General features: G+C 58.2%; 1 protein-coding gene across 3 annotated transcripts; it reads left to right on the top strand.

Moving 5' to 3' along the window:
• On the top strand, window positions 1-27,723 carry EPHB3 (EPH receptor B3). 3 transcript variants are annotated; one of them, XM_074547350.1, is made up of 16 exons: window positions 1-228; window positions 13,526-13,590; window positions 13,993-14,665; window positions 21,687-21,842; window positions 21,976-22,311; window positions 23,100-23,224; window positions 23,373-23,541; window positions 23,636-23,741; window positions 24,154-24,206; window positions 24,374-24,496; window positions 24,595-24,842; window positions 25,074-25,289; window positions 25,379-25,528; window positions 25,623-25,816; window positions 25,985-26,140; window positions 26,452-27,723. In XM_074547350.1, the coding sequence occupies exons 1-16, from the start codon at window positions 132-134 to the stop codon at window positions 26,558-26,560; spliced, it is 2,976 nt and encodes a 991-aa protein (XP_074403451.1). In that variant the 5' UTR covers window positions 1-131; the 3' UTR covers window positions 26,561-27,723. The 3 variants fall into 3 exon arrangements, with proteins under 3 accessions (XP_074403451.1, XP_074403452.1, XP_074403450.1); XM_074547349.1 differs by having other exon boundaries at window positions 16-228; window positions 24,109-24,206; XM_074547351.1 differs by lacking the exon at window positions 26,452-27,723 and having other exon boundaries at window positions 24,109-24,206; window positions 25,985-26,144.

The following is a 27,723-nucleotide window of genomic DNA, read 5'->3' as shown; positions in this document are numbered from 1 at the left end:
CGCCCCGCTCGGCTCAGCAGCGGCGGCGGCGGCGGCGGCGCCAGAGCGCGAGCGTGGCGCGGCGGCGACAGGAGCCGCGCGTGGCGCCGAGCTCGGGACTGCCCGGCGGGGCCGCCCGCACCGCCCCCGCTATGGCCGCGGCCCGCCCGGGGGCCCCCCCGCCGCCGCCGCCGCTGCTCCCCCTTCTGCTGCTCCTGCTGCTCCCCGGTGGCCGCCGCGCTCTGGAGGGTGAGTACCGGGCGGGCGTGCCCGTCCGCCGCACCGGGGCCCGAGCGACCGCGCACGGGTGCACGCATCCTCCGGGATGTCCCAGGCCCGTCGTGGCTCAGCGCGACTGGCCGTCGAGCCGCGGATGCCCGGTTGTACCCGCGGAGCGCTCGCCGCAGTCTCGCTCCCAGCGCTCAGCCGCCCTCAGTAGGTTTCAGAGTCAACGCCCCGTGGAACCGAGCCCGGCACGGCAGAGCCGCGGCATCCGCGGCCGGCGGCTGCTGGCAGGGAGCGGCGCCTCTTTGGATACTCGGTTCACGTTTCGAGGCTTTTCGCCACGACCGAGAGGGCTGGAAAATTAATATTTCTTTCAGTGGAAGCTTTTGGCGTGCCAGAACTGGTGGGGCCGCGGAAGGAGTGTCCGTGTGCCGTGTCCGGCTCCATCCCTTCCCCGGCAGGGCTCGCCGCGCCCGCTGCCTTAACCCCCGAGGCTCCAGCGTGGGACCTCCGGGGCGAGTGGCCACGCGTGCCGCATCTATCCCCGAGCGGGTCTGCGCTCCGCGGCTCGCCCACCCTCGAGCTCCGATGGAGTTGGGAATAGAACGGGGAGTAATTCTCTCCCCCTTGGAAAGTGAGCCCCGGTCCGTGGGGCAGCGCCGCTGCGCCCACAGCTTTGACGAGGAAAGAGGCTTTTGGCCCCACTGGGTACCGGGGGTTCCCGAGCGGGCAAGGCGGGTCGCACCGGAGAGAAGGAGGAGAGGGCCCGGACGGGTTTTTGTCGCGGCAAAAAGTGTGTGAGGCTCCAGCCGGAGTGCCGGGGCGGCGGCGTTCCGGTGTCCGGTAACCGAACCCTCTGGTGGAGCGGCGGGAGGGGGCTGGCGAGGGAGGGACGGAAGGGAAGGGAGATCCCCCATCGGAGCGGAGCTGTGGGTGCCGTGCCCGGGCAGGGGGCGACGGGGCTGCTCGCAGGCGGAGTCGTGCTTCGGGCTCCCGCTGCCGTCGCCCCGCGTTGCGAGGTTCGGGCCGCGGCGCCGGGGGTGGCCGTGGGCAGGAGCCCTCCCCCGCTGCGGTGCCTGGGGGACGTCTTTCCTCTAGCTTTGGGCTTTGTAGAAAGTTTGGGGGCTGCTTCTTGTCCACGTTCCTTTTCATCCTCGCTCCGTGCGATTTTTTTGTTTTTTCTTTAAAAGGAAAAAAAAATTTAAACCCCTCGTCCTTTGCAGGCTGTAGGAATCAGAGCTGTGGGCCTGCCAGGTCCGTGAGCTCCCGGCTCAGCAGGAACCCCGCGGCTGGAGGGGAAGGGAGAAGCGCCCGGCACTCAGCCCCCGCGGGATGGGGTGCACCCGCCTGGGCATCCCTGCCTTCTGGAGAGGTGCCGGGGGATGAAGTTATGGGCAGGGAGCCCGGCGGGGCCCCACGCTTGCAGCTAGCCTCTCGCAACCTGCTTCCCATCAGCGGTTTAGGAATTTGGGAAGGATAGATGGCGTGGGGGCTGGCAGCACCGGTGTGTATCACCTGGGGACAGTCCCTCCTGCCTCTCCCCCACTGCCGTCTGGGGATGGAGCAGTGCAACGAGTCGGATGGAGAGAAAATAAACAGGCCCTGCTGAGGAGTCACTGGGTTTTTTCAGCTTCCCAAATGTGTGGAGGGGTCAGGGGCTGAACGCACCGTCTGAGAGGTCAGGGCCCAGCTGGGTGCCAGCCTGGTGGGACCACTTCAGGGCTGGCTGGCAGCTGCCCAGCAGTTTTTGGGCTGGCCCCGATTCCCCGTGGGATTTTCTCCTTTTTTTTTTCTTCGTCTTTTTTTTTTTTTTAATTATTTTTTTTCCCTTTTTTCTTGTTTGAGCTGGAGGGAAAGTTGCAGCTGGACTGGAGAGGCTTCTGCCTCTGCGGCTTAGGGAAGCCGCTGCTTGCATCAGGGTCAGCGAGCTCCCGCTCCCGCTCTTCTGCTACGTTTGGCATTTCTGTCCACGCTCACCGCTGCTTCCTGACGGGGACTGGCGCGTTCCAGAGGTTACTGTAAATCTCATGTGCACGTTTGTTTGGATATTTTAGTGCTGATCATAAATCTGGCGTGGCCATAAATCTGTACGCACGTCCTGCAGACAACAGCAGCGAGCAGTCCCCAGACCCGGCCACTTTACCGTCCCCTCCGAGGTGCGAAGGGCCAGGCTTGTGGCTAGTGCCGGGCTGGAAGGGCAGGGGGCTTCGGGGCTGGATGGCGCTCCCCATTCCCCAGGGGATGGCGGGGAGTTGGGTTTCTTTACAAGGCCCCACGGGGGTGGAGGAGAAAAGCCGCGCTCGGCAGCAGCTCAGTGAGGGCTTTGTGCTGCCGAGGAGAAAATGGTTTCTCTCCAGATCCTGTAAGTGCGCTGGGTCTGTTTGAAGTCACAATGTGTTTTTCTTCTCCGGTTCAGCAGTCCCCGGGCCGGCTGCAGAAGGAATGCTCTATCCAGGGGCAACAGCGGATCCTTTCTCCAGCACAGGGGTTTGGGCTGAGAAGTTTGTCCCAGCGGGGCTGTGGGAGCAGAGGCCCTGTGGGGAGCGGACGCGGTGGAACAGCATGGGGAATGTGCCGTGTTCTGGGCCCTTGCCGACCATCCAGGGCTAAAACCCCAGGCTTCAAAACACCCTGGCCCAAGGGAGCATGGACAGTCACAGACTGGATCTGCCTGTCGCCCTGGGGGTGCGGGTAGGCTGGGACAGGGACCTGCTCTCCCTAGGAGCCACTCTCCCAGGCTGTTCCTGCTCTGAGCAGCCTCTCCAGATTCAGGACTCCATTTAAACTTGGAGTTTCCCACGTGCTTCCCTGTGAACTCCCATGCAGAAGCACTGTAGTTTGTTGCACGTAGTCCTGAGCAGACTTGGGCTCTAGTGAAATACCCAAACCCCACAAAGCAGCAAGATTTCTAAGGGGGATTTTCTTCACCGGCTCTGCCCAGTGACACCCCCCAGACCCCACTGGGTGTCACACAGATTGACCACGCTCCTCTCTGCACCGACAAACCCCTGCTTAATTGACCCCTTTGCTGGAGCTGCCAGGTATTTTCTTGGCAGAGAGATTTGCTTTCTGTTTAATTACTTTTCACAGAAATGGCATGTTTCTTGGTCGGGTAATGGGTGAAGTTGGCCCTGCTGTTTTATGGGTGCTTGGGGTAGGGCTGTGAGGGAAAGCGGATCGTGGGGCTCTGCAACACTTGCTGGATTCATTAAATCTCCTGTTCCTCAGTAAAAGCTGCGCTCGAGGAAGCCTTGCCGTCCGTGCTGCCGGGGAGGGGAGGAGAAGGGCTTTCCTTTGTGTCAGGCGGAGCATGCGGAGAGCTGGGGAGAGGGAAAACTTGGAGCACCGGGATCTGTTTGCAGCCCCACATTTCTCCCTCACTGTACAGCGAGGCTGTGGCTGCCAGGCCATGCCTGCCCAGCCCTTGCAATTGGGAATAGCGGCCTCTGGTTTTTAAGGAATGAACCGAAACTCCTTGTTTTGTTATGATGACTTACTGCAAGAGATATTTGGGGAAACCAGTTTGTTGCATTTTCTTTCCGTGAGCCGTTTGCTGCTGCCGCTGGAGCAGAGGAGCTTGGCGTTTAATTAAAACAGCCCCAGCAATCTGAATCACAGACTTGCATGTTTTTAAAATTGTAGCTGTTCCTGTTGTGCTGAGTCAAACTGGTTTGTCGGGATTAAGCGTCTCCGCCTGGGAGCCACGCTGGGAGAAGGGTGCTGGGGTGGCCCCGGGGTCGGAATCCCCATTCCCAGCTGGTGCAGACCACAGGGTGGGTGTCAGCCTCCCCCGGAGGAGAACCCTGGGAAAGGGGGACTCTGCCCAAGGGCTGCGGTGGAGCTGGTGGTTGCCGTTGCCGCAAGCTTCTCAGTGGTTGAAACCATAATGAGCTGCTGTTGTTTCTGGGTCCAGCATGTTCCCATGAAGCGTTTGGGGGATGGTGGTGCCCCTCCATGGGCAGGAATCTCCTTGCAGAGCCAGGCAGAGCCCCATGCCCCAAGGGATGGGCTGCCATCTTGAAGGCCAGGCAGCCTGTTGCAGTGACACTCCCACCCGACTGGGACCGTCCCATTTGAAGTCATGTTTTGGTTTTTTTTATTGCATTTTTGTTGTTGTTGTTGCTCCAAACCCAGCCCTGTGCTCTGGCTGGACGGTGCTGGCTGTGGGGCATGGGCTGTTCCCTCGCAGAGCTGAGCCTCGAGTGGGAGCCATTTTGTAGGGAAGGCAGGTGGGCATCCTGCCTGTGACGGGACAGGCTTGGCACTTTTGGTGAAGCCTCATCCTTCTGCGCCTGGGGACCACTGTCACCCACCCTCAGCATTGCCACAGAGCAGTCATGGCGCTGAGCTTGGGAGAGGGGCAACATCCCCTTTCTGGAGGGTCACATGCCTTTCCCACAGTGCCACCACCACTCCCAGAGGGGCTGCATCCCTCCTCTGGTGCCCACATTCCCCTCGGCGCAGCTCGGCCCTCCAGCCTGTGCTGCCTGAGCCGGGAGGTAGCAAGCCCAGTGCTGTCCTCGCATGGCCGCCCCGCTGAAGAGGAGCGGGAGCCATCTTGAGAAGAGGCTGGAGCGCAGCGCAGGGCCGAGCACCGGCCCATGGCCACTCTCCACGCACGTGCCAGCGTGTGCTGGCTGAGGGTCCCTGGCTGGGACAGGGGGAGGATTTTGCTGGGGGGTTCTCTTTATTTTATTTTTGCCCATTGCTAAGCCCCGCTGCGCTGCGGGGCCTGGCGTTTCTCGTGCATGTGGCAGAAGCTGTTGACAAACACCTGTTTCTGGGCCCCCTCCCCAGGAATGCCCCGGGGGCCCTGCGGGGGCTGCAGGGGTGGGCAGTGGGATGTCCCCTCCCAGGGGAGCCCTCCCCCAAGATTCTCCTGCCCAGCAGCTGCTGCAGGGGGATTTGAGCCTCCCTGTTCCTCTGTGAGGTGTGGCTGTTGCGCAAATCCATCCCTGTCCCAGGGAAGGGACGCTGCTGTCCCCATGTCCCCTGAGCCCAGTGCTGCGTCTCTCAGGTGCTCAGTGCCTGCCCAGCACGGGCTGGGGCGCAGGGGGACCCCGCAGGGAGGGGGGCACGCACACGCGGCGTGCTATCCAAGGCCTTTTTTTATTAATGAGAAAAATGTGCAGGGCTTGAACGATCGCCAGGAAGAGATTTATTCTAGTTCCCCAGAAATTAAACCGAAATGAAGGAGCGAGTCAGCCCGGCCCGGCACCCCCTCCTGACTCTGTGCTTGTTTTAACTTTGGAAGAATCTGACTTTGGGGGTGGGGGAGGTGGAGGAGGGAGGGGGGGGCAGTATTTGGGTTTAAGCAGTTCCAGATGGGCTTGGTGCTCTCAGAGAGCTGAGGAAGTGAGCAGAGAGCAGCGCAGAGATTTGGGTAACTGCCCCAGGCAGTAGAGAGGAGGGAGATCTTGGCAGAAACTCCCACTCTGCGCTGCCGGGATGGGATGGAGCTTGGCAGCCAAGCTACCCGTCTGTGGGGCGAGTCTTTGGATGTGCACGGAGTAACCTTTTTTGGGGAAGGGGTGGTTGTTTTTTTTCTTTTAAATATCATTACTCTTTCTCTGGGCACTTTCCAAAAGTACAACCTGGAAAAAAAATGGAGCTGGAGGGAGAGAGGGGCCTTTTGGATCTCAGCCTGACGCAAGCAGTTGCCCTGCGGAGGCAGGTCTGCAGTACCGACCGCCTTTTCTTGGGTCCCCTGGGGTCTTTGGGGCTCTCCATCCGCCCATAACGGCCCAGCTCAGCTTGGTGGCCCCCTGGGGACACCTGCCCCATGAAACCATGGCCACAGGGCAGTGGGGTCACAGAGAGAAGTGGCAGGAGTGTCCCCATCATAACATGTTCTGGAAACAAGGGTGGCTTTGCAGGCTGATTTGCTGCCCGTGTCCTAGTCAATGGCATTTGTGGCTCGAACAGGTCTGGCATCCTCTGATCAGATGAGTTATTTCTGTGGCAGCAGAGGACGGCAGCATGGCCATTCCTGCTGGGGATGGCGACCTATAAATCTGTCCTGCCTGCTGGCCCTAGAGCTCCTGTCTGCCTGGCACAGCTGGTCACATTGCCCATATGGCAGAGAGCTGCAGAGGGCAGCCCCTTCCCCTGGACCAGGCAGGGACATTCCTGTCCCAAGTGGGCAGTCTGGCAGCAAGCAAGGCTGAGAGGCTGTCTGTGGGATCTGTTCATTCCCCTTTGCACACAGCCTGGCACAGCAAAAGCATCTTTTCCCCCTAGGCAGGCTGAAGCAGCAAGTACCAGGGCACATCCACATCCACCACGTGGGCAGGGATGGCAGCTCTTCCTTGGCCAGGCTGACCCTGGCGTAGCATGCTGGGCTCTGACATCCGAAATCCCCGTGGTATTAATAGAACAGTAATTGCAGTGCAGGGCTGGGCTCGGGCAGCTGGCTCCCGTTTTCTCCCAGTGTTGGTACAGCCTTTCTGCAGGACCAGGGCCTGGCAGCAGGACCCAGCAGGCTTTGGGCAGCGGGCTGCACGTGTCCTTGGCGTGCAGCTGGAGGGCAGAAGCTGCCGTCCTGCAAAAGTCCGAGGCTCCAAGTGCTGTGGTTTAGAAGGGGGTGCACATAGTGTGATGCTGGCAGATGCTGGAGCCCAGCCTGGCATGGCTCTGCTCATAAAACGACAGAATTCCGTTCTTCCTGCCTTGATCCAGTGCGTGACCAGGCGGGAGGGAGCACCCATCCCTCCCTGCATCCCAGCCGCTGCCACTTGATCTGCCTTTTGCAGAGCTGGCACCTGTCCTCTCTCACATGCTTCAGTCTGTCTTGCAGCCATCAGGAAACAGCTCCTGGTGAGGAGCACGTGGCCGGAAAACCCTCTCCAGCCAGCTAGCGGATGGTGGGCTGGTCACCGGACAGGGCTGGATGGAGGGAGAATTCCTGTCCCCCTCCACCCCATGTGCCAGGCAGCTCCCAGTCATCTGGAATCTGGATCTGGCCAGTGCAGAAGGGGCAGGACATTGGGATTGGATGGGGAGGACTGTGAGAGAGATGCAGTAGGCCAGGGGCTCAGAGCCATGGGACTGTCTCCTGGCTTGAGGTTAATACCCCATGTAGGTGTGGGATTGGGAAATGAAGGATGCATCCTTAGAGCATCATCGGAATTGGAGTTATGGGCCCTGCTGTGAGCTTACCATGGTTCTGGCAGGGCTGGAGCTGGCAGTGGTGAATGATACCAGGACTGGCAGTGCTGCCCACCTCTGGCTGGGCTCTCTGGGCAGGGGCTGCCTGGCTTGGTGTGTGCATGTGCCCTGCATGCGCAGAGGGGCCTTAATCTCAGTTTGGGCCTCTGGGCCCTGCCATAATGCAGAAATAATGAGTCTATTATTAAGTGCCCACAGTACTTCTTCACTCCGATGGCTCGCCTCCAGCAGCAGGCAGAACCTGCCCCGCTTGAAGTGGATGTGTCATCATTTGCCTCAGCAAATCCAATCCCCTTTGATGATGGGCCAAACGCCCTTGGCATGAAGGGCCACAGCTGTGATACAGGCCCCTTTTTTTCTTTCTTCCCCTCCTCTCTTCCCTTTGTTCCCAGCTCATTGACAAGTTGCTGGCTTGCCTTGGACCTGGGACAAGTGGACGTTGGTGGGCATGTGGGTCAGGGACCCTGGCGAGGGCTGGGGTGGGGGGCCAGCTCCCACGGCAGCCTCGCGTCTCCCCCCTCGGCGCTGGGGAGCAGCAGGCGCCCTGCTTGTCATAAGGACAGGTTCCCAGCGTGGGCGGTGATAGGGAGTGCTCCAGCCCTTCCCTTGGGCTGAACCGCACTGCCTGGCCTGCCCGGCCTGACAGTCGGGGAGGGCAAGGGTGGGACCAGCACAGCCCCCTGGCCTTGTGCTGGGCACTAGGGGGTGTGCAGGGGGGGTCCCTGGCAGAGATGGGATTCCTGGGGGAGAATGAGGGCATGTGAGTTGTTCAGCATGCTGGCAGTGCTGCCAGCCCCATCCCTGCAGAGAGAACTAGCAAATAGTTCCTGCCAGAACCTTCCCCAGGCTCACAAACCCCATGCCTGGCACCTCCACTGCGGGTACCCCCTGACCACCGAGGGTGCCTGCTGGTTCCCTGCCTGATACCTCCCACGCTGGCTGCAGCCTTCCTCCCTGCTCTCCTGGCTCTTGGCTGCATCAGCAAGAGCCTCTCCTCCCTGCAGTGCAGCTCCGGCACAAGGGGCTGCCAAGTGCCGAAACCTCCCAGCACGCCACCTCCTGTGCTCCAGAGCTCTGTCTGTGCTGTGCTCCATCCATGGTGCACGTGGGCTGAGCTGGACGGGAGAGCTTCCCAAATGCAGGCAGCATGGGGAGTCCCCTGGCCTTGGAGCAGGGACATCCCCTGCCTGGGAGCAGGATGGCTACAGGGTTTAGCTGGGGTCAGCAGGGGAAGAACCCTCCAGGAGGAGGAGGAGGGATCTGAGTGAGCCACATGCTTCAAGAAAACGTGTTGCGGGGTCTCCCAGACCTGACGTGCTCACAGGGCACTCCTGTGGCTCAGCTTTTGTGTACGGAACGCTTGTCAGCGGGAAAAGTGCAACCTCAGGTTCTCTCCCACAGGCAGCTCTTTGTTCCCAGATAAAGGACCTTACACCAAAGGCCCTTTGTGCCGCTGCTCAGAACAGTGCTGGGATTAATTGTACCGATAGGTGCTTGAATGGGGAGCACGCAAGGCCACTCACTCCTGGTGTAATTATCTTCAAAACTGAGAAAGAAATTAAAATATGCAGAGATGCCCCTTATGGTCACTTTTTGAATAGCAGGCAGTCTCAAAGATTAAAAGTGCATCTCTAAACAAGGTAGCTTTCCTTCCAGAGGAGAAAAGCATGGCAGTGAGGGGGAAAAAAGGCACCTGGCACCACTCTTAGCAGCCACCATGGTGGAAGCCAAGCCATATCCTGGGGCAAATGGTCCAGCCATTGATGGCATCTGCAGGAGCTCAGTGTGGGGCAAGGGGCCACATAAGGCTGGTCCAGGCCACTTGCCCTTTGCTGAGCTCCTGCAGACATGGTGCCATAGTGTGCATAGCTCACAGAGAGCATGGGCACGTTGCAGAACAGGTTCCTCTGTTTGCAGCAAGGCTGCGTGGGTGTCTTTACTAACTCTTCTCCCTTGCCTTCTTCCAGGATGCTCTGGACTTGCATGAGCTGCCTTCTCCTCATCAGGCCAAAGAGCTGGCATCTTATATTGCCAGTGTATCCTGATAAAAGCCATCAGTCCATGTATTCTAAGGGGAAAGCGTTCAAAGTGGAGCTTACTGGTGGAGAGGATTGAGTCTTCCCCAGTGGCTTCATCTTGAAAGAATTTTGATATTTTCCCCCCCTTTTCTGGCTCAGCCATCGCTGCCGTGCGCGTCTGCCGCTCAACAGCGCGAGACGGGCTCTCTGGGCCTCTTAAGGGGGGAGTTCAAACGTTTTCGCTGGCCTCAGACCATGCATGCCGCATTCCTGAGCCTCAGCACCGCGAGAGAGAGGTCTCCGGCTCCAGATGGGTCCTTGCCAGGGCTTCAAACACCTAGTGAACTGCTGGGCCTCTGTAGAGGTGATGGGAGGGCTGCTGGTAGGGGACTGCTCGTCTTTGCAGCTCAGGGTGTGCTTGGGAGGAGACGTGCAGGCCAGGGAGGAGGCAGCCAGAACAATGCTCACAGCCCTGTCCAAGGAGTAAGAATCTTTCCCTGTCCTGGGATCCCACTCTGCCTTGGGACTTCTGCTTCTGTGTGGAGTCAAGCCTGGCTGGCTGCACTTGCTGAGCATAGTTGGGCTCCTTCTCTTTGCCTTGATTTTGCCCAGCTGAAGGTAAGGAGAGGACAACTCCCAGCGCTGCAGACAGTGATAAAGCAGGCCTTAGGGTGACTTCCCAAGCCGGCAAAATTGGGAGCCAATTTCCCGTTGACTAATGGGACCAGGCTCTTGCTGTGCTATGCGGGATTGAAGTGGCTTTGACTCACTGTTCAGCCAGCCCTGACGCCGTTCACGTCCCTCCACAGCACCTGCAAACCTGAACCACACTGGGAAATCACCAGTGACACCTCTCAGCCCCCCTCTGGCACCATGGGCCGGAGGAAGAGAGCAGCTGCTTGATCCTGAACCACTGAAGCCCAGTGCTTGGGCTCTCCAGCCCAGCCCAAACATGCCCTCTCACATGCCCTTTCATGGGGGACCAGCGCTTGGTGTGCCCCAGTGTTTTTGGGAGAGAGGACCAGGTTTAGGGCCAGGTCACTGTGAGAGCTCTGTGGCACCTCTAAGGGCTCGGAGCAGTTTCTGCAGCTCAGCTCAGCGTATGCCACCAGCCCCTGGACCCTGCAGCACAGCAGCCCATAGGGCCTTCCACCTACGACCTTCACAATGGCAGGCTGCAGGGGTCTGGGAGGCTCCACTGACCCCACCTGGGTCACTCCTGTGGTTGCAGGAAACCCCCTCTGCCCTCTGTGCTCAGCCTGCTTCCTTTAGCTGAGTTGCTCAGTGAATATTTTTTATGATTATTATTTCCCCTCCCCGCTCTCTCTGTGTGGTTTACGTGGCTCTCACGCCAACAGCCGGCTTGGCTCTGTCAGTTTTTCTCTCCTCTGCTGGTCAGATGGCAGATGCTGCCAAATTAGGATGCAGGCAGCGAGCCTCCTGTCCAAGCTGAGGTTCTGCCCACGGCCGACACTCAAGGGGAAGGACGCTGCTGGAGGGGACAGCTGCCATGGCAAGGGCTTCCTACGTGGAGCCTGCTGCTGTGCAGGAGAGTTCCCGCATCCCCTGGACAGGTTTGGGAAGCAAACACCCACCATGGTCTGGTCAGTCCATGCTATGCTGTGGCTTGCCACAGCATCCTTGTGTCACTCTATTTGCGGGCACACCCTGCCACCCAGATCCCCATCTCCCCAGCCTGACTCACCGCCACAGCCGCTCATCCATCAGCAGCCCCAGCCCTGAGAGCGCAGGGCATCCCTTCCCCGCTCCTCCTGCAGAAACTCCCCCAGCTGGCCCTGCACTGGCTGGACCCGCAGAGTCTCTGCCCCGGGAGTTGGCAGCCCCGCACTGTGAGCGCTGAGCACACGCTTGGCTCTGCTCGCCGCCAGCGCGGCGTGTCTGGGCCCTCAGCACCGCTGTGCCCTTATTAGGGCAGCCAGCGCGGGGCCTGTCCCTCGCAGAGGTGTGGGCAGCCCCCTCCTGGAACCTGCTCCCCCATCATCTGGCACTGCCTGCCCACCATGCAGGGGTCTGGGAAGCACAGCAGTGTCTCCTGTGGTCTTGTGGCTGCGCAAAGCCACACTTGCGATCCTGCTGGGGTTCAGTAACTGATGGTGTGGGAAAATGGGAAGGGAGAGAGATGGTGGCTTGCTGTGTCCCCTGGGCAGGTAGTGCCTTGGGACTGAGCAGAAGCTGCCTTATGGGTGCACAGAGCCATTCTGCCCATCCTGTGTCCCACCCTTCCTGCATTACCTGCTTGACAGAGGGCTTCTTCCTTCTCTCCCTTTTTTTGCCAGATGCCCCTAGTTTGTGTTCTTGAGAAACAGCAAATAACCCCTGCCCAGCAGCCATCTCTGCATTGATGTCTGATGTAGATGCTGCCCTTCTGCACCTCTACCAATGGGGAGTGGCACCATGAAAGCTTTTCCTCCCTCTGTCCCCAGTGCCATGCCCACTGCTAGTGCCACCAGGCCACAATGGGACTGTGTTTGTGTTTGCTCTGGGAGAACAGCCTGGGCGAGAAGCAAGCTCGCTGGCCCAGCTGGGAACCTGGCAAGCCACAAGGCAGGTCAGGGAGCCCACGTGTCCCCAGACGTGCTTGTTTATCTGTGCCATGGTGGCACCCACAGCCTGTGCTGCCAGCCTGCCTGTGGGTGCTGGCCTGAGAGCTGCTGCCGGGTCTCGCCGGGGTGGGACACGGGAAGAAGGTGTTTACCTCCAGTCAGGCTTCATCCGAAACCCTGCCATGCGTGAATGCTTCCTTCCTCCTCCACACTTCCTCCCTGCCTAGGTCAGCCTGGGGTTTTCCTGGGCTGGAAGGAAAGAAGCTGAAACTGCCTCTTGCTGCGGGGCTGAGCCATGGCTGGCACAGCTGAGCTGCCCTGGCAGGTCCTTGTGCCCCAGTTGGTGGGAGTGAGCAGTTCCCAGCCCACTGCTGGATCTAGGAGAGCCATGGCTCCCTGCCGTTCCTCCTGAGCCCGGGTGGGCTGAGAAGTGGGTGGATGGATGGATGGATGGATGGATGGATGGATGGATGGATGGGCGGGCAGTGCCTGGGGAGCTGCACAGGGTTTCACATGGGACCATACTTGTGGCTGGGGAGGGGGATGCCCTCATCAGGGAGGTGTTTTGGCCCTGGTCCTGGGTCGTGCTCGGTGCAGGCAGCAGAGCCCCCCTGAGCACACCAGGGTCTCCAGGCATTTGCATCCCCCTTCCACCAAACTCCCCCTAGGCAAAAGAAGGTCCGGAGGACCTCAGGGTGCTGAGGTGCCTGCTCCCCTCCAAACAGCCTAAGGGCCATCCCTGGAGCAAAGCTCACAGGCCAGCAGCTCACAGAGGGGCCGTTGGCCCCTGAACATGTCAGTGTGCTCTCATGGTTGTGTTTCACTGCTGCTTTTTTGCGCGTGGTGCTCGCGCGGAGCCACGCGGCTCTGCCTGGGATTAGCGACAGCTGCCTGCAATTGCAGCTCTTCCCAGACAAGCGTCTCGCTCCCCCAAGGCTGGGGCTGGGGCTGTTTGGGGAATGCTGCCGGGGTGGTTTGTCTTGTAGTCTGCTCCAGGAATGTTGGCCAGACGGTCAAATTCTTCTCCCCTCTTGTAAAATGAGTGATGTGGGGCGTCTCTGGGAGAGCAGCCTGCCAGTCCCTCCTCCTCTGGATAAACCTGCCTGGCCCGCACCGCCCTGTCATGGGAACGGGCCCTTTCAACCCCAGCCACATTAAATACGCACCCTGCCAAAGCAGAGGGGGAGGGTGCGGACAGGGGCGCCCGGTCTTCCGCCTTTGGCACCCCTGCACTGCCTGGGGGACACGTTTGGCTGTGCTAGTGGCTGGGGATGGCAGCTTGTCCCCATCTCCCCCTTGCCACCTGGCCAGCTCCTCGTCCTGCCGCTTGCCTCCTCCAGCACAGCTCTCCAGGGACGCCTCGCTCTTCCTGTTCTCTTGACAGGAGAAGAGAAATCTGGAGTCTGTCTGCGCCGCTCCCCCCTCCTCCCACCATGTCTCACCCCCCAAGTTGCTGTTTTCCACAGAAATGTCAGGCTCAGCTCTCCTCTCCTCCACTCCTCCTGCTTTTTTTCCCCTCTAATCTTGGCCTTCATCTCCAATTATTTCTTTTTCTCCTTCCTTTCTCTCCAGAGACCCTGATGGACACAAAGTGGGTGACCTCTGAGTTGGCATGGACAACTCATCCGGAGACAGGGGTAAGTTTAGAACCAGCCCTGGTCCTGACCTCCAAAGGGCAGAGCTGGCCCTGGCCCCATGGGAATCGAGGGCAGAGCTGGCCCTGGCCCCATGGGAATCATGGTTGCTCACCACTGCCTTTGTGAAGCTGGCTGCATCTTTCTCCTTTCCTCCTGTGCATATCCTCGCCTTGTGAAACCATCTCCTCTTGACTCCATGCCAGTGGAGTGGGAGTGTCATGGTCCCTGGCCTGGGTTGCTCTTAGTCAATGTGATGACCAGGAGGGTTGTGACAGGTGAAGGTGTAGCTGCTGCTCTTCCCTGTTGACTGTTGCCTGTTCCCCCCACCCTGTGCCATTCACGATGTGTCCGTAGCACTGTTGTCCCTGGCTGGGGATCTAACCCTTTCCCTCTCAATCACAGTGGGAAGAAGTCAGTGGTTATGACGAGGCCATGAACCCTATCCGCACGTACCAGGTGTGCAACGTACGGGAGGCCAACCAGAACAACTGGCTTCGTACCAAATTCATCCAGCGCCAGGACGTCCAGCGCGTCTACGTGGAGCTGAAGTTCACTGTGCGGGACTGCAACAGCATCCCCAACATCCCTGGCTCCTGCAAAGAGACCTTCAACCTCTTCTATTATGAGTCAGATACGGATTCTGCCTCTGCAAACAGCCCTTTCTGGATGGAGAACCCCTATATCAAAGTGGATACAATTGCCCCAGATGAGAGCTTCTCCAAGCTGGAGTCTGGCCGCGTGAACACCAAGGTGCGCAGCTTTGGCCCTCTCTCCAAGAATGGTTTTTACCTTGCCTTCCAAGACCTGGGAGCCTGCATGTCCCTCATCTCCGTCCGGGCTTTCTACAAGAAATGCTCCAACACCATTGCTGGCTTTGCTATCTTCCCGGAGACTCTAACGGGGGCCGAGCCCACTTCCCTGGTCATCGCCCCGGGCACCTGCATCCCCAATGCAGTGGAGGTGTCTGTGCCCCTCAAGCTGTACTGCAACGGCGACGGCGAGTGGATGGTACCCGTGGGAGCATGTACGTGTGCTGCTGGATATGAGCCCACCATGAAGGATACCCAGTGCCAAGGTATGTGCATGGCAGAGTGATCGTGGCTTTTGTCCCCATGGGTGCATTGATGTGAAGGAGGTGATTTTGCGTTGAGCTCAGTCTGGTTTTGGAGGCTTTTCCCTGATGAGTGAGCAGGGTGACATCTCAGAGGACTGGTCTGCAGTTTGACACCAAAGCCTTAAAACCTTTGTGGTCTGGTCTCATGCAATGTCTGCTAGGACACACTGGTGGGCAACCAGCAGTGCTACCCTCTGTGGGATGCATCTCCTTGCACAGAGCTGCAGCTCAAGGCATGGTCCTCAGCAGGGATCCAGCACATTTAAGCCCTTGAGCATTACCAAAACCTCTCTCTCATTGCTGCTGCTGTATCCAGCGTCTTCCCTCTCTCCCTCCTGCAGTGCTTGTGGCTGGGCCGAGTGATTGTTCTTGGCAAGTGTGATTTCACGCTGCTTGTGCGGAGGCTTGTTCAGAAGCCCTGGTGGTGAGCAGGGCTCCCCTGTGGGAGAAGCCATGCTGATGCATGCTCCCCCTGCCAGTGCTGAAAGCTTGCAGCAGGGATGGTAGGGACCAGCACGAAGGCAGCGGATCTGAAGCTCCTTGTTCTTGCTGGAAGGGAAGGAAACATATCCTGCACATGGAGATGTTGGGGATGGAGAGCCGCCCTAGCAGCAAGATAGCTCTGTGTGAGTCCTGCAGCTGCCATGCTCTCCCACGATAGCTTTGGTGTTGCTGTTTAACCCCAGTTCGGGTTTGTTGGTAAGGAAAAATCTGTCTGGATGAATGTTGCATTCCCTTAGGGTGATTTTTTTCTTGTGAGCTGTCTCTGGCAGGGAGGACCCTGCCCTGGGGTGGCTGGGGTTTAGGGCAGAGAGGTTGCCGTTCCCCTTGGCTGCAGGCATTGCACAGGGAGCGGGATGCTGGCGGGGCCCCCAGCCCTGGATGCCTTGTGCTGGCCCATGATGGGATGCTTGGCGCCAGCCCTTTGCTCTTGGCAGGGGCCGTGTGATTTGGGATGGTCTGTGACGTGGGGCTCGGGCCAGGCTGGCCTCCCCACTGGCTGTGGGAGCAGGGTGGCTGACAGCTGTGCTGCTGTGGCTGGGCAGGGAGAGGTCAGTCTCCACAGGGCTGCAGCTCTGCCAGGGATCCAGAGCCTCCAGCACTGCTCTGACTTCAGTGCCACAGCCCCTGCATCAGTCTTGTGAGCACCAGTCTGGCTCCTCCTGAGCTGATGGACACCAGTGCCAGGCATCCATCCACACTCCACATGAGGTCCATGCTTATGGATAGCTGCTTTCCTTCTTGCTTGGACTGGGAGATCTTAGACCATACACGACGTTGGCTCTTTCCCAGCAGAGAGTGGGGTTTGTGCACAAGGTGACAGTTTCCAGCCAGTACCGGGCATGTGCTGAGAGGGGGCATCCCAAGGCAGGACAGAGCTCCTCAGATTAGGCTCAGGAGCCTGGGCAAGGTCCCATCTCCACATCCCCAAACTGGACAGACCCCCATGTGGCAGCTTTCCCAGCGCCTTTGATTTCCCACCAAGGCCCAGCTTCTGCTGCAGCAGGCAGGGAAGCCACGCTGGGCCGCGGGCACGTCTCCATCCAGCAGCCTGCCTCCTTGCTGGGCAGCAGCGGCGGTGTCCTCACGTTTCTCTGGGAAAGTTGCACTGCGCCTCTAGGATCAGATTTTCCGCCATACGATCGTGTGTTTTAAGTGGAAACAGCTGAAGAAGGGCTGGGAGAAGCTGAAGCTGCAGCTCCTTTTCTCCTCTTGGCTGGGTGTTCCCTTAGCCCATTTCCACAGTCCAGCACCCCCAAGAAGTCTCGGAGCCGGTGTTGTGGGCAGAGGTGTGGTGCAGCCCCCCAAAGCTGGGGTTTCATCACTCCTGCCCCAGGGAGCCCGCAGGGGCTTCACCGTGCAGGCGAGCAGCACTCCAGAGTGCCAGATGGCATTTTAATAAATAACAATACCCAGTTACTGCTTAGATGGGATAAGCCCTGTTGTAAATCTCTCCCTTTTCCCAGACTTTCAGTGGCCTTTGAAGACCTCCTCCTCCTCCTCCTCCTCTTTATCTCCATCCAAGCCAAGATTAGAGCTCACATTCAGACCTGTTACAATGCAGCTTGTATCCCAGTCCCTCGGGAGCAGAGGGCTCATCCTGCCCGACTGAAGACAGTTTCTTTGGCGTGCTTTGTAAGGCGATCCGCCAGGCTGGTACCTGGCGCTCTACTCCTGAGTTGCCACAGCATTGATTTGGCATCTCATTCTCAGCCTCATTATCTTTATTTAATTAGCACACGGCCCTTCTGGGGGTTGTGCCGCTTCCCACACACTCCCTGCCACGCAGAGCTGCAGAGGCAGCTCTTGGAGGACAAGAAGGAGCTGCTGGCCGGGGAGGGGAGCAAAGGCTCCCGCATGCCTCCATGGGCTGGGGTGCACAGCACTCACACCCCACACCCTGCAGCCCCTGGGGTTTAGTTTTTCCCCAGCCCCATCCCTTCTCCTTTACATTAGGAGGCACCCAAACAGTTCAGGGCATTTGCTGTCAAGGGGCTCCCCAAAAATGCTCCTCCTCCAAATCTGATGGATTTGTTGGAATTTGCACCTTTGTGTTGCTGGCTTCACACAAAGGCAGAAAGGCTGCTGTGCCAGGGTGAGCAATGAGCCCCCTCCTTGCATGTCCCCTCTGCTTGGGAGGAGGTCCACAGTGCCCCCTGAGCCTGCACCCCACCTGGGAGGGGAGCTGAGTCTGTGTGGTGCAGTCCATAGATACCCAAACTGTAGGAGCACTGGGGGTGACAGTGTCCAGCATGACATTACACCTTCCTGAGACCCATTTCTCAGCCTTATTGATGTTTCTTTTCTCGAGGCACCAGGCACTGAACATTTGGCACAATCAGTAGGTGAGCGCAGGTCAAGCTGGGGCCAAAATCAGAATTTTTGCAAAAATAAATTTCCCTTGCAATCAGTGACTAATGAAAACATCACCCTGAATTAAATAAAAAAAAAATGCCAAGCAAGCATTGCACTTGCCAACTGTTTGCAGCTTTGCATTGCAACATGGGCTTGCTGCATGAAACCCAGGAAGTGAAACTGCCTGGGATTAATTGCCCGGGATTCCAGATCAAAGGCAGCAGCAGGGAAGGCAGGGAGAGCTGCCGGTTTACAGCCAGGCAGCTCCACAATGGGTTACTTGTAACACAGTCGAGGAAATCTGCCCCTGCCGTCCTGCCTGTGACCCACTGTGGCTCAAGAGGCAGCTTTGCTTATTGAATTTTTTTTTTCTTTTCTTAAAAAAAAAAAGAAAAAAATTGTTTTCTTGCCTATTCCTTGGATGCCACTTCAAACCCCCAAAGACTCTCTCCCTTCTCTCCCTTCAGATTTACTCCATTCACTTTTGGACTGCGCTAGTGTGAAATATTTTCACCCAAAGGGTGATTATTTTACTTTATTTTAAATAACTGCCTTTTAAGAGAGACTTAAAAACAGAGTTACCGCCTCGGCTGTAGCCAGGCTGTTGCTTCCACAGCTCTGCTCCATCTGTAGCCACTTACGACAGTGAGAAGGGAGCGAGCTGTGCAGGTTCATAAAGCACAGATCGTCCCGAACAAACCTGACTGCTGCCTCTAAAGAAATTACAGGGTTGATGGGCAAAGGGATATGATCAGTTTAATTTATCTAGGCTCAGGCAAGGCGTCCTGCTTCAATCCTACAGGGAGAGAAATAGCTGGAAGGATGCTGGAATATTGTAGTGTGAATGGGAAGCGGTTGAAACATGAAACATGGTAGTTTGGGGCTGTTTTTTTCCAGTGTGTCGTGGCAATCCCTGCCTTTCCAAGGGGACCCCAGAGTTTTGGGGATGTACAGTGGTTCACTGCTGCTTGCCTGCATCCCATGCAATAATGGAGGCTGCCTACGGGATGAGTCACTGCTCTCTGCTGCTGGCAGAAGGGTTTTATTTCGGTGTTTTTTTCAGCTCCCTTCCTTGAACTTTATTCGCCACGGTGGAAATAGTATTTAGGAGTAGTACCCCCCTCTTCCCCCAGCTCTGTGCTGCAGCTTTTTGAGACAGGATCAGGCCCTGGAGGAGGGTGGCTGATGAAAATCCTGGAGGGGCTGCCAGAGCCGGATGGCCGCGTTTGCCATGCCAGGAGTGTGATGCCCCATAGGGGTGCAGGGGCAGCTTTACAGCAGGGCTCTGTTGCTGTCCTCCTCCCTCCCACGCCCCACACAAATCCCCTCTGTGGCTGATCCCCACTGTCAGGCCAGGCTGCCTCTCCCTGCCATCAAACCAGCGGCTCCTCTCCGCTTCGGTTCCCTGACCTGTTATCCTGTGGCTGTCACTGACTGTCATGTTCTCCCCAGAAGTGACCGCAGCACAGCACCAGGAGATGTGATCTGTGTGCAGAGGTTCAGAGTTGTTATTTTATTTGAGGACACTTCAGCAGGAAAAGTGCTTATGCAAAGCTCTCGGCAGGGAGAAGGGAGCCTGGCTTCCCAGCTCCGGCTGGATGGAGTCACGTTCCCACTCCAGAGCTCCCAGGCTCGTTCCGCAGCGTGCCGGCCAAGACAGTGGTTGTTGTACAGGCAGTTTCTTGCAGAGAAGAGATGACACAGCGGCTTATCCACCAGGGACCTGGGATCAGCTTTCAGCTCGGTTACTGCCTTCAAATGTGGCGGCTGAGAGCTGTCACACTGCCACCGAGGTCTTTATGCTCTGATTTATTAAGCAGAGTTGGAAATCTACACACTGGAGTGCATCTGGGCCTCAGTGCCTCTGCTGCTCTTCCCCTTCTTAACAGGGCTGGTTCCTGGCTCATCCCCCTCCTGCCAGGATGGCATAAGGATGCAAAGAAAAGGCCTTCACCCCTTGTGCCTGCACTGGGCACTGCTCAGGGGTGGCAGGAGCTGCTGAAGGGCGGCTCTGCCTGTCCCTTCCTCCTGTGTCTGGGAGGCCACTGTCACCTTCGTGCCCGTAACCCACTGGGCACCGGCTGGCACTTCATGTGCTGGAGACCAAATGTCCTCCTGCATCCTTTGCAAGCCCCTGGCTGTCCTTGGCTGCCATGCCATGCTTGGGCTGTCAGCTTCACACAAGCTCTGGTTGCTCCGGCTTCACTTTCCCCCCAACAAGCCTGTTCAGGGGGTTTTGTCCCTGATGGATCTGGGCTCCTCTCCATAACCAAAGCATGTTTGGCAGCTTTCTGAGCCCAGAGCATTCCTGTCCAAGAGGTTTCAGTCATCTCTCATTCCTCAACAATCTGGTTCCTTATGTGTGAATCTGCATCCACCCAGTTTGAGCCGCCCGGGACTCCAGCTGGGGTGCGTCTGTCTATGCCAAGGCTTTTCTGCGACCTCTGGGCCTCTGCTGTCCACATAAAGACACATTTTCTAGCGGCCTGGCTGTCCCAGGCTGGGGACACAGAAGCCCTGGACCTGCTGGCTTCCCATTGCTTGCCAAGGAGCAGATCTGTGCACTGCTTTGCCTTCCAGCCTGCACAGTCGGGACGGGCAAAGCTTTCATTTCCAAAGGGAAGGCCCAGAGGCTGGGTGAACTCAGGTCAAGGAGTGGAGTTAGTAGAGCCATGTAGTCAGTCCTGTTTTGACCAAAGAAGAGTCTCACTGCTGGAAGGCTCACACCCTGGGAGCAGGAAGCAGCTCCTGACACCCATCCAGGCAGAGGGGCGGGAGAGCAGGCGGCTGTCTCTGCAAGGGCTGCTCTCACAGCCTCCTGGCCAGCAGCACTGCACAGGAGCGGGGCTTCTCCCTTGGGCTTGCTGCTGCTTGGTGCCTGGACAAACCCAGGACAGCACCTGAGCTGTGTGCGGGTCCCTGCGGGGCCGGCCTGGCAGCGTGTGACTCACAGCACTCCACGCCCCATGTGGGGCCACAACCAGCCGGAAAACTTCCACAGAGGGTGTCGGGAGATGCCTCATAGCAGGAAACTTCCACTTGCCACAGCCTGGTGAAGCACCAGGAAACCTCCTGCTGTTTTCAGGATGATGTGTGGCTGGCGTGGCAGGGTTACCTGCCCTGGGAGCTTCCCTAACATGGTAGAGCGAGGAGGATGTGCCCTCCTTCAGGGCCATCGGTGCTGATGCTGCCCCAGCTGTAGCAAACAGGGTGATGCTGAACAGAGCCGGCGCCAGTGGCTCTCTCACCTCATCCGGCTGCAAACACAGAGCACAGAATCCGCTTCCTTGGGCAGCAGTGTGATAAATCAGGCTATTTCGAGGTGTGGGTCAGCTTCCCGAGGCCACTCTGCTCCTCGGCTCAAGTGCTGTTAAACCTTTCACGTGCCCCTCATTACAAACAAACACCTTGTGGTGCCAGTGAGGCCGTATCCCAGGACTTGTGGCTCCTTGAAGGGCCCTGATCGGAAGCGGAGGAGGGAGGTGGCAGTGATGCTGAAGCAGCTCTTCAGCCAAGGACCTGCAGGAATGTTTTCATCTCGCTCAGCGCTCCACTTGAGCCGACCTCGTGAGGTGCCGCCGCCCCGGGACTGAGAAGTGGCTCAAGAGCCTGAGGCGGAAGGTTTGGGGCTGAGTGGCTGATTTTGGGTGGTGGAGGCCTCTCGTAGGGGCTGTAAAGGAGTTCTTTCCTTCCCAGCCGTGTTTCCCCAGAAGGGAGAAGGGAGTATGGTAAGGGAGTATGGTAAGACCCTTAGGAAGGCCAGTGAAGAATCATAACTGAGGAATGGAGCTCTGGATGGAATTGCTCTGCCCCCCATACTGCTGGTGGTGACCAACTCTTCCCACCTCCAATTACCTTGGACCTGCTGCTGGAGCCCAGCATTTCCTGGCAGAGCTGTGCCTGAGCCATCTGGTGCTTCCAGCAGCCCACTCTTCTCACTATTCCCAGCCATGATTCCCTGGGCATGGCTGATGGCAGTGGAAAGGCTTGTAGGAGGCCTGAGGTCTTCAATCCACTGATCAAAGATTTGGCAGGGTAGTGAGGAGGAGTCTGCCCAGCTATGGTGGGAGCAGTGAATGTTTTCTGGGTTCACTTTATAACTCAGGTCTGGTTTTCTTTCCTCCAGCGTGCGGCCCAGGAACCTTCAAATCTAAGCAAGGGGAAGGTCCCTGCTCTCCCTGTCCTCCCAACAGCCGGACCACCTCTGGAGCAGCAATGGTCTGCACTTGTCGAAACGGCTTTTTCCGGGCAGACACAGATCCTGCAGACAGCGCCTGCACCAGTGAGTCCTGCTCTGGGCAGGGAGGGGAGCAAGGGAGGCTGTGGAGGTGATGGCGGTCTGTGTCTGGGATGGGGTATGTGCTGTGCCCATGCCAGGCAGAGCTGGACGTGAGGACACCCACATTTCCCTGCAGGTGTCCCCTCAGCCCCCCGCAATGTCATCTCCAACGTGAACGAGACGTCGCTGGTGCTGGAGTGGAGCGAGCCGCAGGACACGGGCGGGAGGGATGACCTGCTCTACAACGTCATCTGCAAGAAATGCAGCGTGGAGCGGCGCCTGTGCACCCGCTGCGACGACAACGTGGAGTTCGTGCCACGCCAGCTCGGCCTCACCGAGCGACGCATCTACATCAGCAACCTGATGGCCCACACCCAGTACACCTTCGAGATCCAGGCTGTGAACGGCATCTCCAACAAGAGTCCCTACCCTCCCCATTTTGCCTCTGTCAACATCACCACCAACCAGGCAGGTCAGTGGAGCCACCAGGGAGCAGGGGCTGTATCTCCTCCACAGAGCAGAGTGGAGCAGAGATTTCTTTCTGACAGCCTGGGAGGCTGCAGTCCTTTGTGGTGCTGCCTAACTGGCTCTCTGGGCCTGCATCTAATCCCCTGGGTAAACTCTCCTCTCTGTTTAAAGCATGTCCCTAGAGGAGATGAGATCAAAATGCATGCAAGAGGAGAAGACTAGGGCTGGCAGATGCTCCAGAGAGCTCTGGATCTTCTAGACCTACCCCAGAGATGCTGTCCCTGCTGCGAGGGGAGGAGGAAGGAAATGAGATTTCTCTCCTGTGTGCCTGGGAAGGCTCAGCACCAGCCCAAGCCTTTGCAGGCAGCCAAGTGCTCTGCCATTCCCTCCTTCCTCCTGCTCTGGCCCCGCTCCAGCGTGCTGGTAATCTCCAGCCACTGCGCACTGATCTGATTTCACGGGTCTTGCTGCTGGGGTGGAGCACAGAGCTCCTGGCAAATGGAGGAGCGGAGGGAGCCCCAGTTTGGGTTGGCAGGGGCCTTCCCCAGACCAGTCTGCAGCTAGGCATGGGGTGAAGCATGACTTCAGTGCTATTTCTGAGGCTCCCCTTGGTGCTGAGATCACACCTCCTTATGGAGACTTGGGGGAGGCCATGAGTCTCAGAGCTTTTCCATGCCTTTCCACCAAGATTATCCAAGCAGGTCACAGGCAGAGCATTCCCTACACTGTGTGGGATGGTGGAGGTGGAAACCTGGTGCAGGTGGCTCATTCTTTCCCTGCCCTCCTTCCTAGCCCCATCTGCCGTACCGACGATGCACCTGCACAGCAGCACTGGGAACAGCATGACACTGTCATGGACTCCCCCAGAGAGACCCAACGGCATCATTCTGGACTATGAGATCAAGTACTCAGAGAAGGTAAAGCAGGAACAGCCTTTTCCCTCCTCCAGCCCTTCCCATCAGCACCATGGCATAGGGGGTCCCTGCAAACCTGGCTCCTGGGGCATGTGGGAGCCAGCAAATGGAGGGTGGCTTCACAGAGGTGACACCCATGTCTCCCCTACAGCAAGGCCAGAGTGATGGCATCGCCAACACAGTCACCAGCCAGAAGAACTCGGTGCGGCTGGACGGGCTGAAGGCCAACGCTCGGTACATGGTGCAGGTGCGGGCGCGCACCGTGGCGGGGTACGGCCGCTACAGCCTCCCCACGGAGTTCCAGACCACTGCCGAGGGCGGTAGGTACCAGCACTGGGATGCCTCCATCACCCAGCCCTCCCGTGTCTGCTCCTTTCCCAGACTGACCTCGATTCCTGCCTGTCCCTCCATCAGGTTCCACCAGCAAGACTTTCCAGGAGCTGCCTCTGATCGTGGGCTCGGCCACTGCAGGGCTGGTGTTCGTCATCGTGGTGGTGGTGATTGCCATCGTCTGCTTCAGGTACTGGCTTTTTAGGGAGGAGGGCTTCAAATCTGGGTTTGGGGGTTGCTCATGTCTGCCACAGAGCTTTCCCCTTCACCTGTGGGCAGAGCTCTGGCAGCTGCAGTCACAGAGTGAAGGATTGCACCAGCCACACGTGGGTCCCAGAGCAGGGGTCCTGTGGGAGGATTGTGCCTTTGCTTCCCCAGCAGGAGCTGGGCTCTGCCCAGGCTCCTGCCATGCACTCAGCACAACTAGGCCATCTCCTCCCATCGCACCTCGGGTGGAGGGATGGCTCTGTGCACAGGCTGCCAGAGGGAAGGCTCTCTGGCAGAGGCTGTATGTGCTGGGATTTGGAAGTTGGCAGTGAATGTCTTTGCCCCATCAGGAAAGGGATGGTTACTGAACACCTCCTCTCGTCTCCTTTGGGCAGGAAGCAGCGCAACAACACCGACCCTGAGTACACAGAGAAGCTGCAGCAATATGGTGAGCGTTGAGAGCCCAGCAAATGGACTCTGGCTGCCCTCTCCCAATTCCTATCCCATGCAAAGGGGCAGCCTTTTCTAACAAGGGGTGGGCTGACAGCCAGCCAAGTGGCTTGACATCTGTCACCCTTGCTGTGTCCCTCCTGGTGATGGCTTCTGTCCTTGCAGTTACCCCTGGGATGAAGGTGTACATTGACCCTTTCACCTACGAGGATCCAAACGAAGCTGTCCGGGAATTCGCCAAAGAGATTGACATCTCCTGTGTGAAAATTGAGGAGGTCATTGGAGCAGGCAAGTCCTGGGGCTGGGCACAGCAGCTGCTGAGACTGCTGCCTCTCACCCTGTCCTGTGGCTCACTGTACTGCTCCCCTCTCTCCTTCCCACTACAGGGGAGTTTGGTGAGGTGTGCCGGGGGCGCCTGAAGCTGCCTGGCCGCCGCGAGATCTTCGTGGCCATCAAGACCCTGAAGGTGGGCTACACGGAGCGGCAGCGGCGGGACTTCCTGAGCGAGGCCAGCATCATGGGCCAGTTCGACCACCCCAACATCATCCACCTGGAGGGCGTGGTGACCAAGAGCCGCCCAGTCATGATCATCACGGAATTCATGGAGAACTGTGCGCTCGACTCCTTCCTCCGGGTGAGCATCCATCCCCTCCTGCCCTGGGCTGGGGGGTGCAGTACATGGGGGGCAGCAGCTCTGAGCCCTTCTCCATCTCTCTGCATCGTCATGCTGGTGTCCCAGGGTTAAGCTCTGAGTGGGAGAAGAGGGGTGGCTCTAGGGAGGAAGAAGGTGATGGTGGTAGCGCACTGGGATCCTTCCTCAATCTGTTCAGGGTGTTGCAAACCCCTCTGATCTCTCCTCTGGCAGCTGAATGATGGGCAGTTCACAGTCATCCAGCTGGTGGGAATGATGCGAGGCATCGCCGCTGGCATGAAGTACCTTTCGGAGATGAACTATGTGCATCGGGATCTGGCTGCCCGCAACATCCTGGTCAACAGCAACTTGGTCTGCAAAGTGTCTGACTTCGGGCTCTCCCGCTTCCTGGAGGATGACCCAGCTGACCCCACCTACACCAGCTCCCTGGTACAGGACACTCACAAGGGATCTGGGATCTGGTGGTGGGGGGAGACACCTCAGGGATGCACTAATCATGGAGCTGTGTATCCGTGCAGGGAGGCAAGATCCCGATCAGATGGACAGCTCCTGAGGCCATCGCCTACCGCAAATTCACTTCAGCCAGCGACGTGTGGAGCTACGGCATTGTCATGTGGGAAGTGATGTCCTACGGCGAGCGACCTTACTGGGACATGTCCAACCAGGATGTGAGTGCTCTCTGGGGAGTAGGGAACCGGGAGCTCTAGGCTGCCTGTGGGAGCACAGGTGGCTCACAACCTGCCTCTACCTATCTTTCTGCAGGTGATCAATGCTGTGGAGCAGGACTACCGCCTGCCACCCCCCATGGACTGCCCCACTGCACTGCACCAGCTGATGCTGGACTGCTGGGTGCGGGACCGCAACCTGAGGCCCAAATTTGCACAGATTGTCAACACGCTGGACAAGCTCATCCGCAATGCTGCCAGCCTGAAGGTCATCGCCAGCGTCCAGTCTGGGTCAGTGACATCCTTGTTTCCAGCCAGCACTTACCCCAGTTCCTGGGAACACTGGAGTGGTTGGGAATAGAGCTGTGGGAGGGAGTGGATAAGAATGGGGAGCCCTTGCTTCCAGTTACACCTCTTTGTGCCCTGCTCCTTGTGACCTGTGGCTCTCTTGCCCTTTAGCATCTCCCAGCCGCTCTTGGACCGCACTGTCCCAGATTACACCACCTTCACCACCGTGGGAGACTGGCTGGATGCCATCAAAATGGGACGGTACAAGGAGAACTTTGTCAATGCTGGGTTTGCCTCCTTCGACTTGGTGGCACAGATGACTGCAGAGTAAGTCCCTGCTTGGAGGGGAGGAGGGAGCAAACTGGGACTGGGGCTGCTGCACACTCTCCCTTGCCTATCTGACAGCCACCTCCTCCCACCTGAGTGTGTGGTGGGCTGAATTAAGGACTGGGATTCAGCATCCAATCCCAAGGGAGTTCAGGTTTAGGATTCAGCATCCGGTCCCCTGTGGTGTTAGAGGGAGCACTGGAGCTTGGCAGAGGGCTGTAATGATGGATAGATCCATTGCTCCAGTGGGGCAGGGCCACATGTTGATGTTGCTGGTGGCTGGGGGCTGAGTCGTCACCTTTTCCTTGCAGGGACCTGCTGAGGATAGGGGTGACGCTAGCAGGGCACCAGAAGAAGATCCTGAGCAGCATTCAGGACATGAGGCTGCAGATGAACCAGACGCTCCCAGTGCAGGTTTGACCACAGGGGACTCTGCATTGGAACGGACCAAGGGAACCTGCCATAAAGGTTCAGTTTGCGGTGCAGCCCAGCTTCCTGTTTTCCCCTCCACACGGCGCTCCTCTGCCTCGGACGGTCGCCTGGGACGGGATGGGACGGGACGCCCTTCCCTGGATCGAAGGCACTCATGCTGAGGGAGCCCAGCTTTTCGTCCCTTGTTCTGGAATGGCGAGGCAGCAACACATCTTCATATTGAAGATGGATTATGGGACAGAGATGGCACATCCCACTTCCCACCCTGTCTTGGTGCTCATCGGTTTGAAGAGTTGTTCTGCTTCTTGGATTTCTTTTCACCCTGTTTTCCCCCAAATCCTCACTTCCCTCACCTCCCCGAGGCCACAGATTGTTGACCCGTCCGCCGAGTCCGTCAGACATGTCCGAAGCCTTCCCTAACTCTGTTCCCCACGTGGAAGCAGCCGGGGGAGGCTGAGCCAGCGACAGGGCTGGGGCCACCAGCCCCAGACAATCACTCCTCTTCTCCAGCCCTGGCAAGCCCTCCGCCCAAGGGTCTGCACTGGAACGTGTCCGAAGGGAAGGCTTCGCTCCCTTTCTTGGCTTTGCACGCCAGAACCCGAACCCAATTTACTATGCAGGGAGTTAGGCAAACAAAAAAAAAAAAAAAAAAAAAAACAAAAGAAAAAAGAAAAAAAAAGAGATATATAAAAAAAAGATAAGAGGGAGCAGAAAGGGGAGGGAGGGGGACCAGGTGCCCGGCTCCTCATCTCTTACCCTCTTGGTTCTCCTGGCCGGCTCTGGACTGCAGAGCGAGGCCATCAGCACGTTTGCACAGGGACCCTCCGCCCCCGGACCGACGGACGGCAGCCGCTCCCCCGAGGGCCGGAGAGCGGGGCTGGGGCGGGGGCTGCGCCGGGGGCCGCGCCTCCCCCAGCCTCCTCTTTTATGCAGAAGGAGCAGGCGCCGCCCGCTCCTGACACACGCTGTGATTGCTGCCAAAAGACTCACTCACCTTTCCCTGAGGATTCACTGCAGCCCGGTTCCTCCGAGCCGAGGGAGAGACTCCCAGCGTGCCTGAGTGTGCGTGAGTGTGTGCATGCGTGCGTGGGTGTGTGCTGGCCGCAGGACTGTGGGAGGCAATGGGCAGAATAAAGGCAATAAGAATTTTA

The sequence above is a fragment of the Zonotrichia albicollis genome, chromosome 9 (assembly GCF_047830755.1).
Source record: "Zonotrichia albicollis isolate bZonAlb1 chromosome 9, bZonAlb1.hap1, whole genome shotgun sequence".
Classification (NCBI taxonomy): domain Eukaryota; kingdom Metazoa; phylum Chordata; class Aves; order Passeriformes; family Passerellidae; genus Zonotrichia; species Zonotrichia albicollis.
The sequence above is the reverse complement of the archived record's forward strand: the minus strand, read 5'-3'. Positions and strand labels throughout refer to the sequence as shown.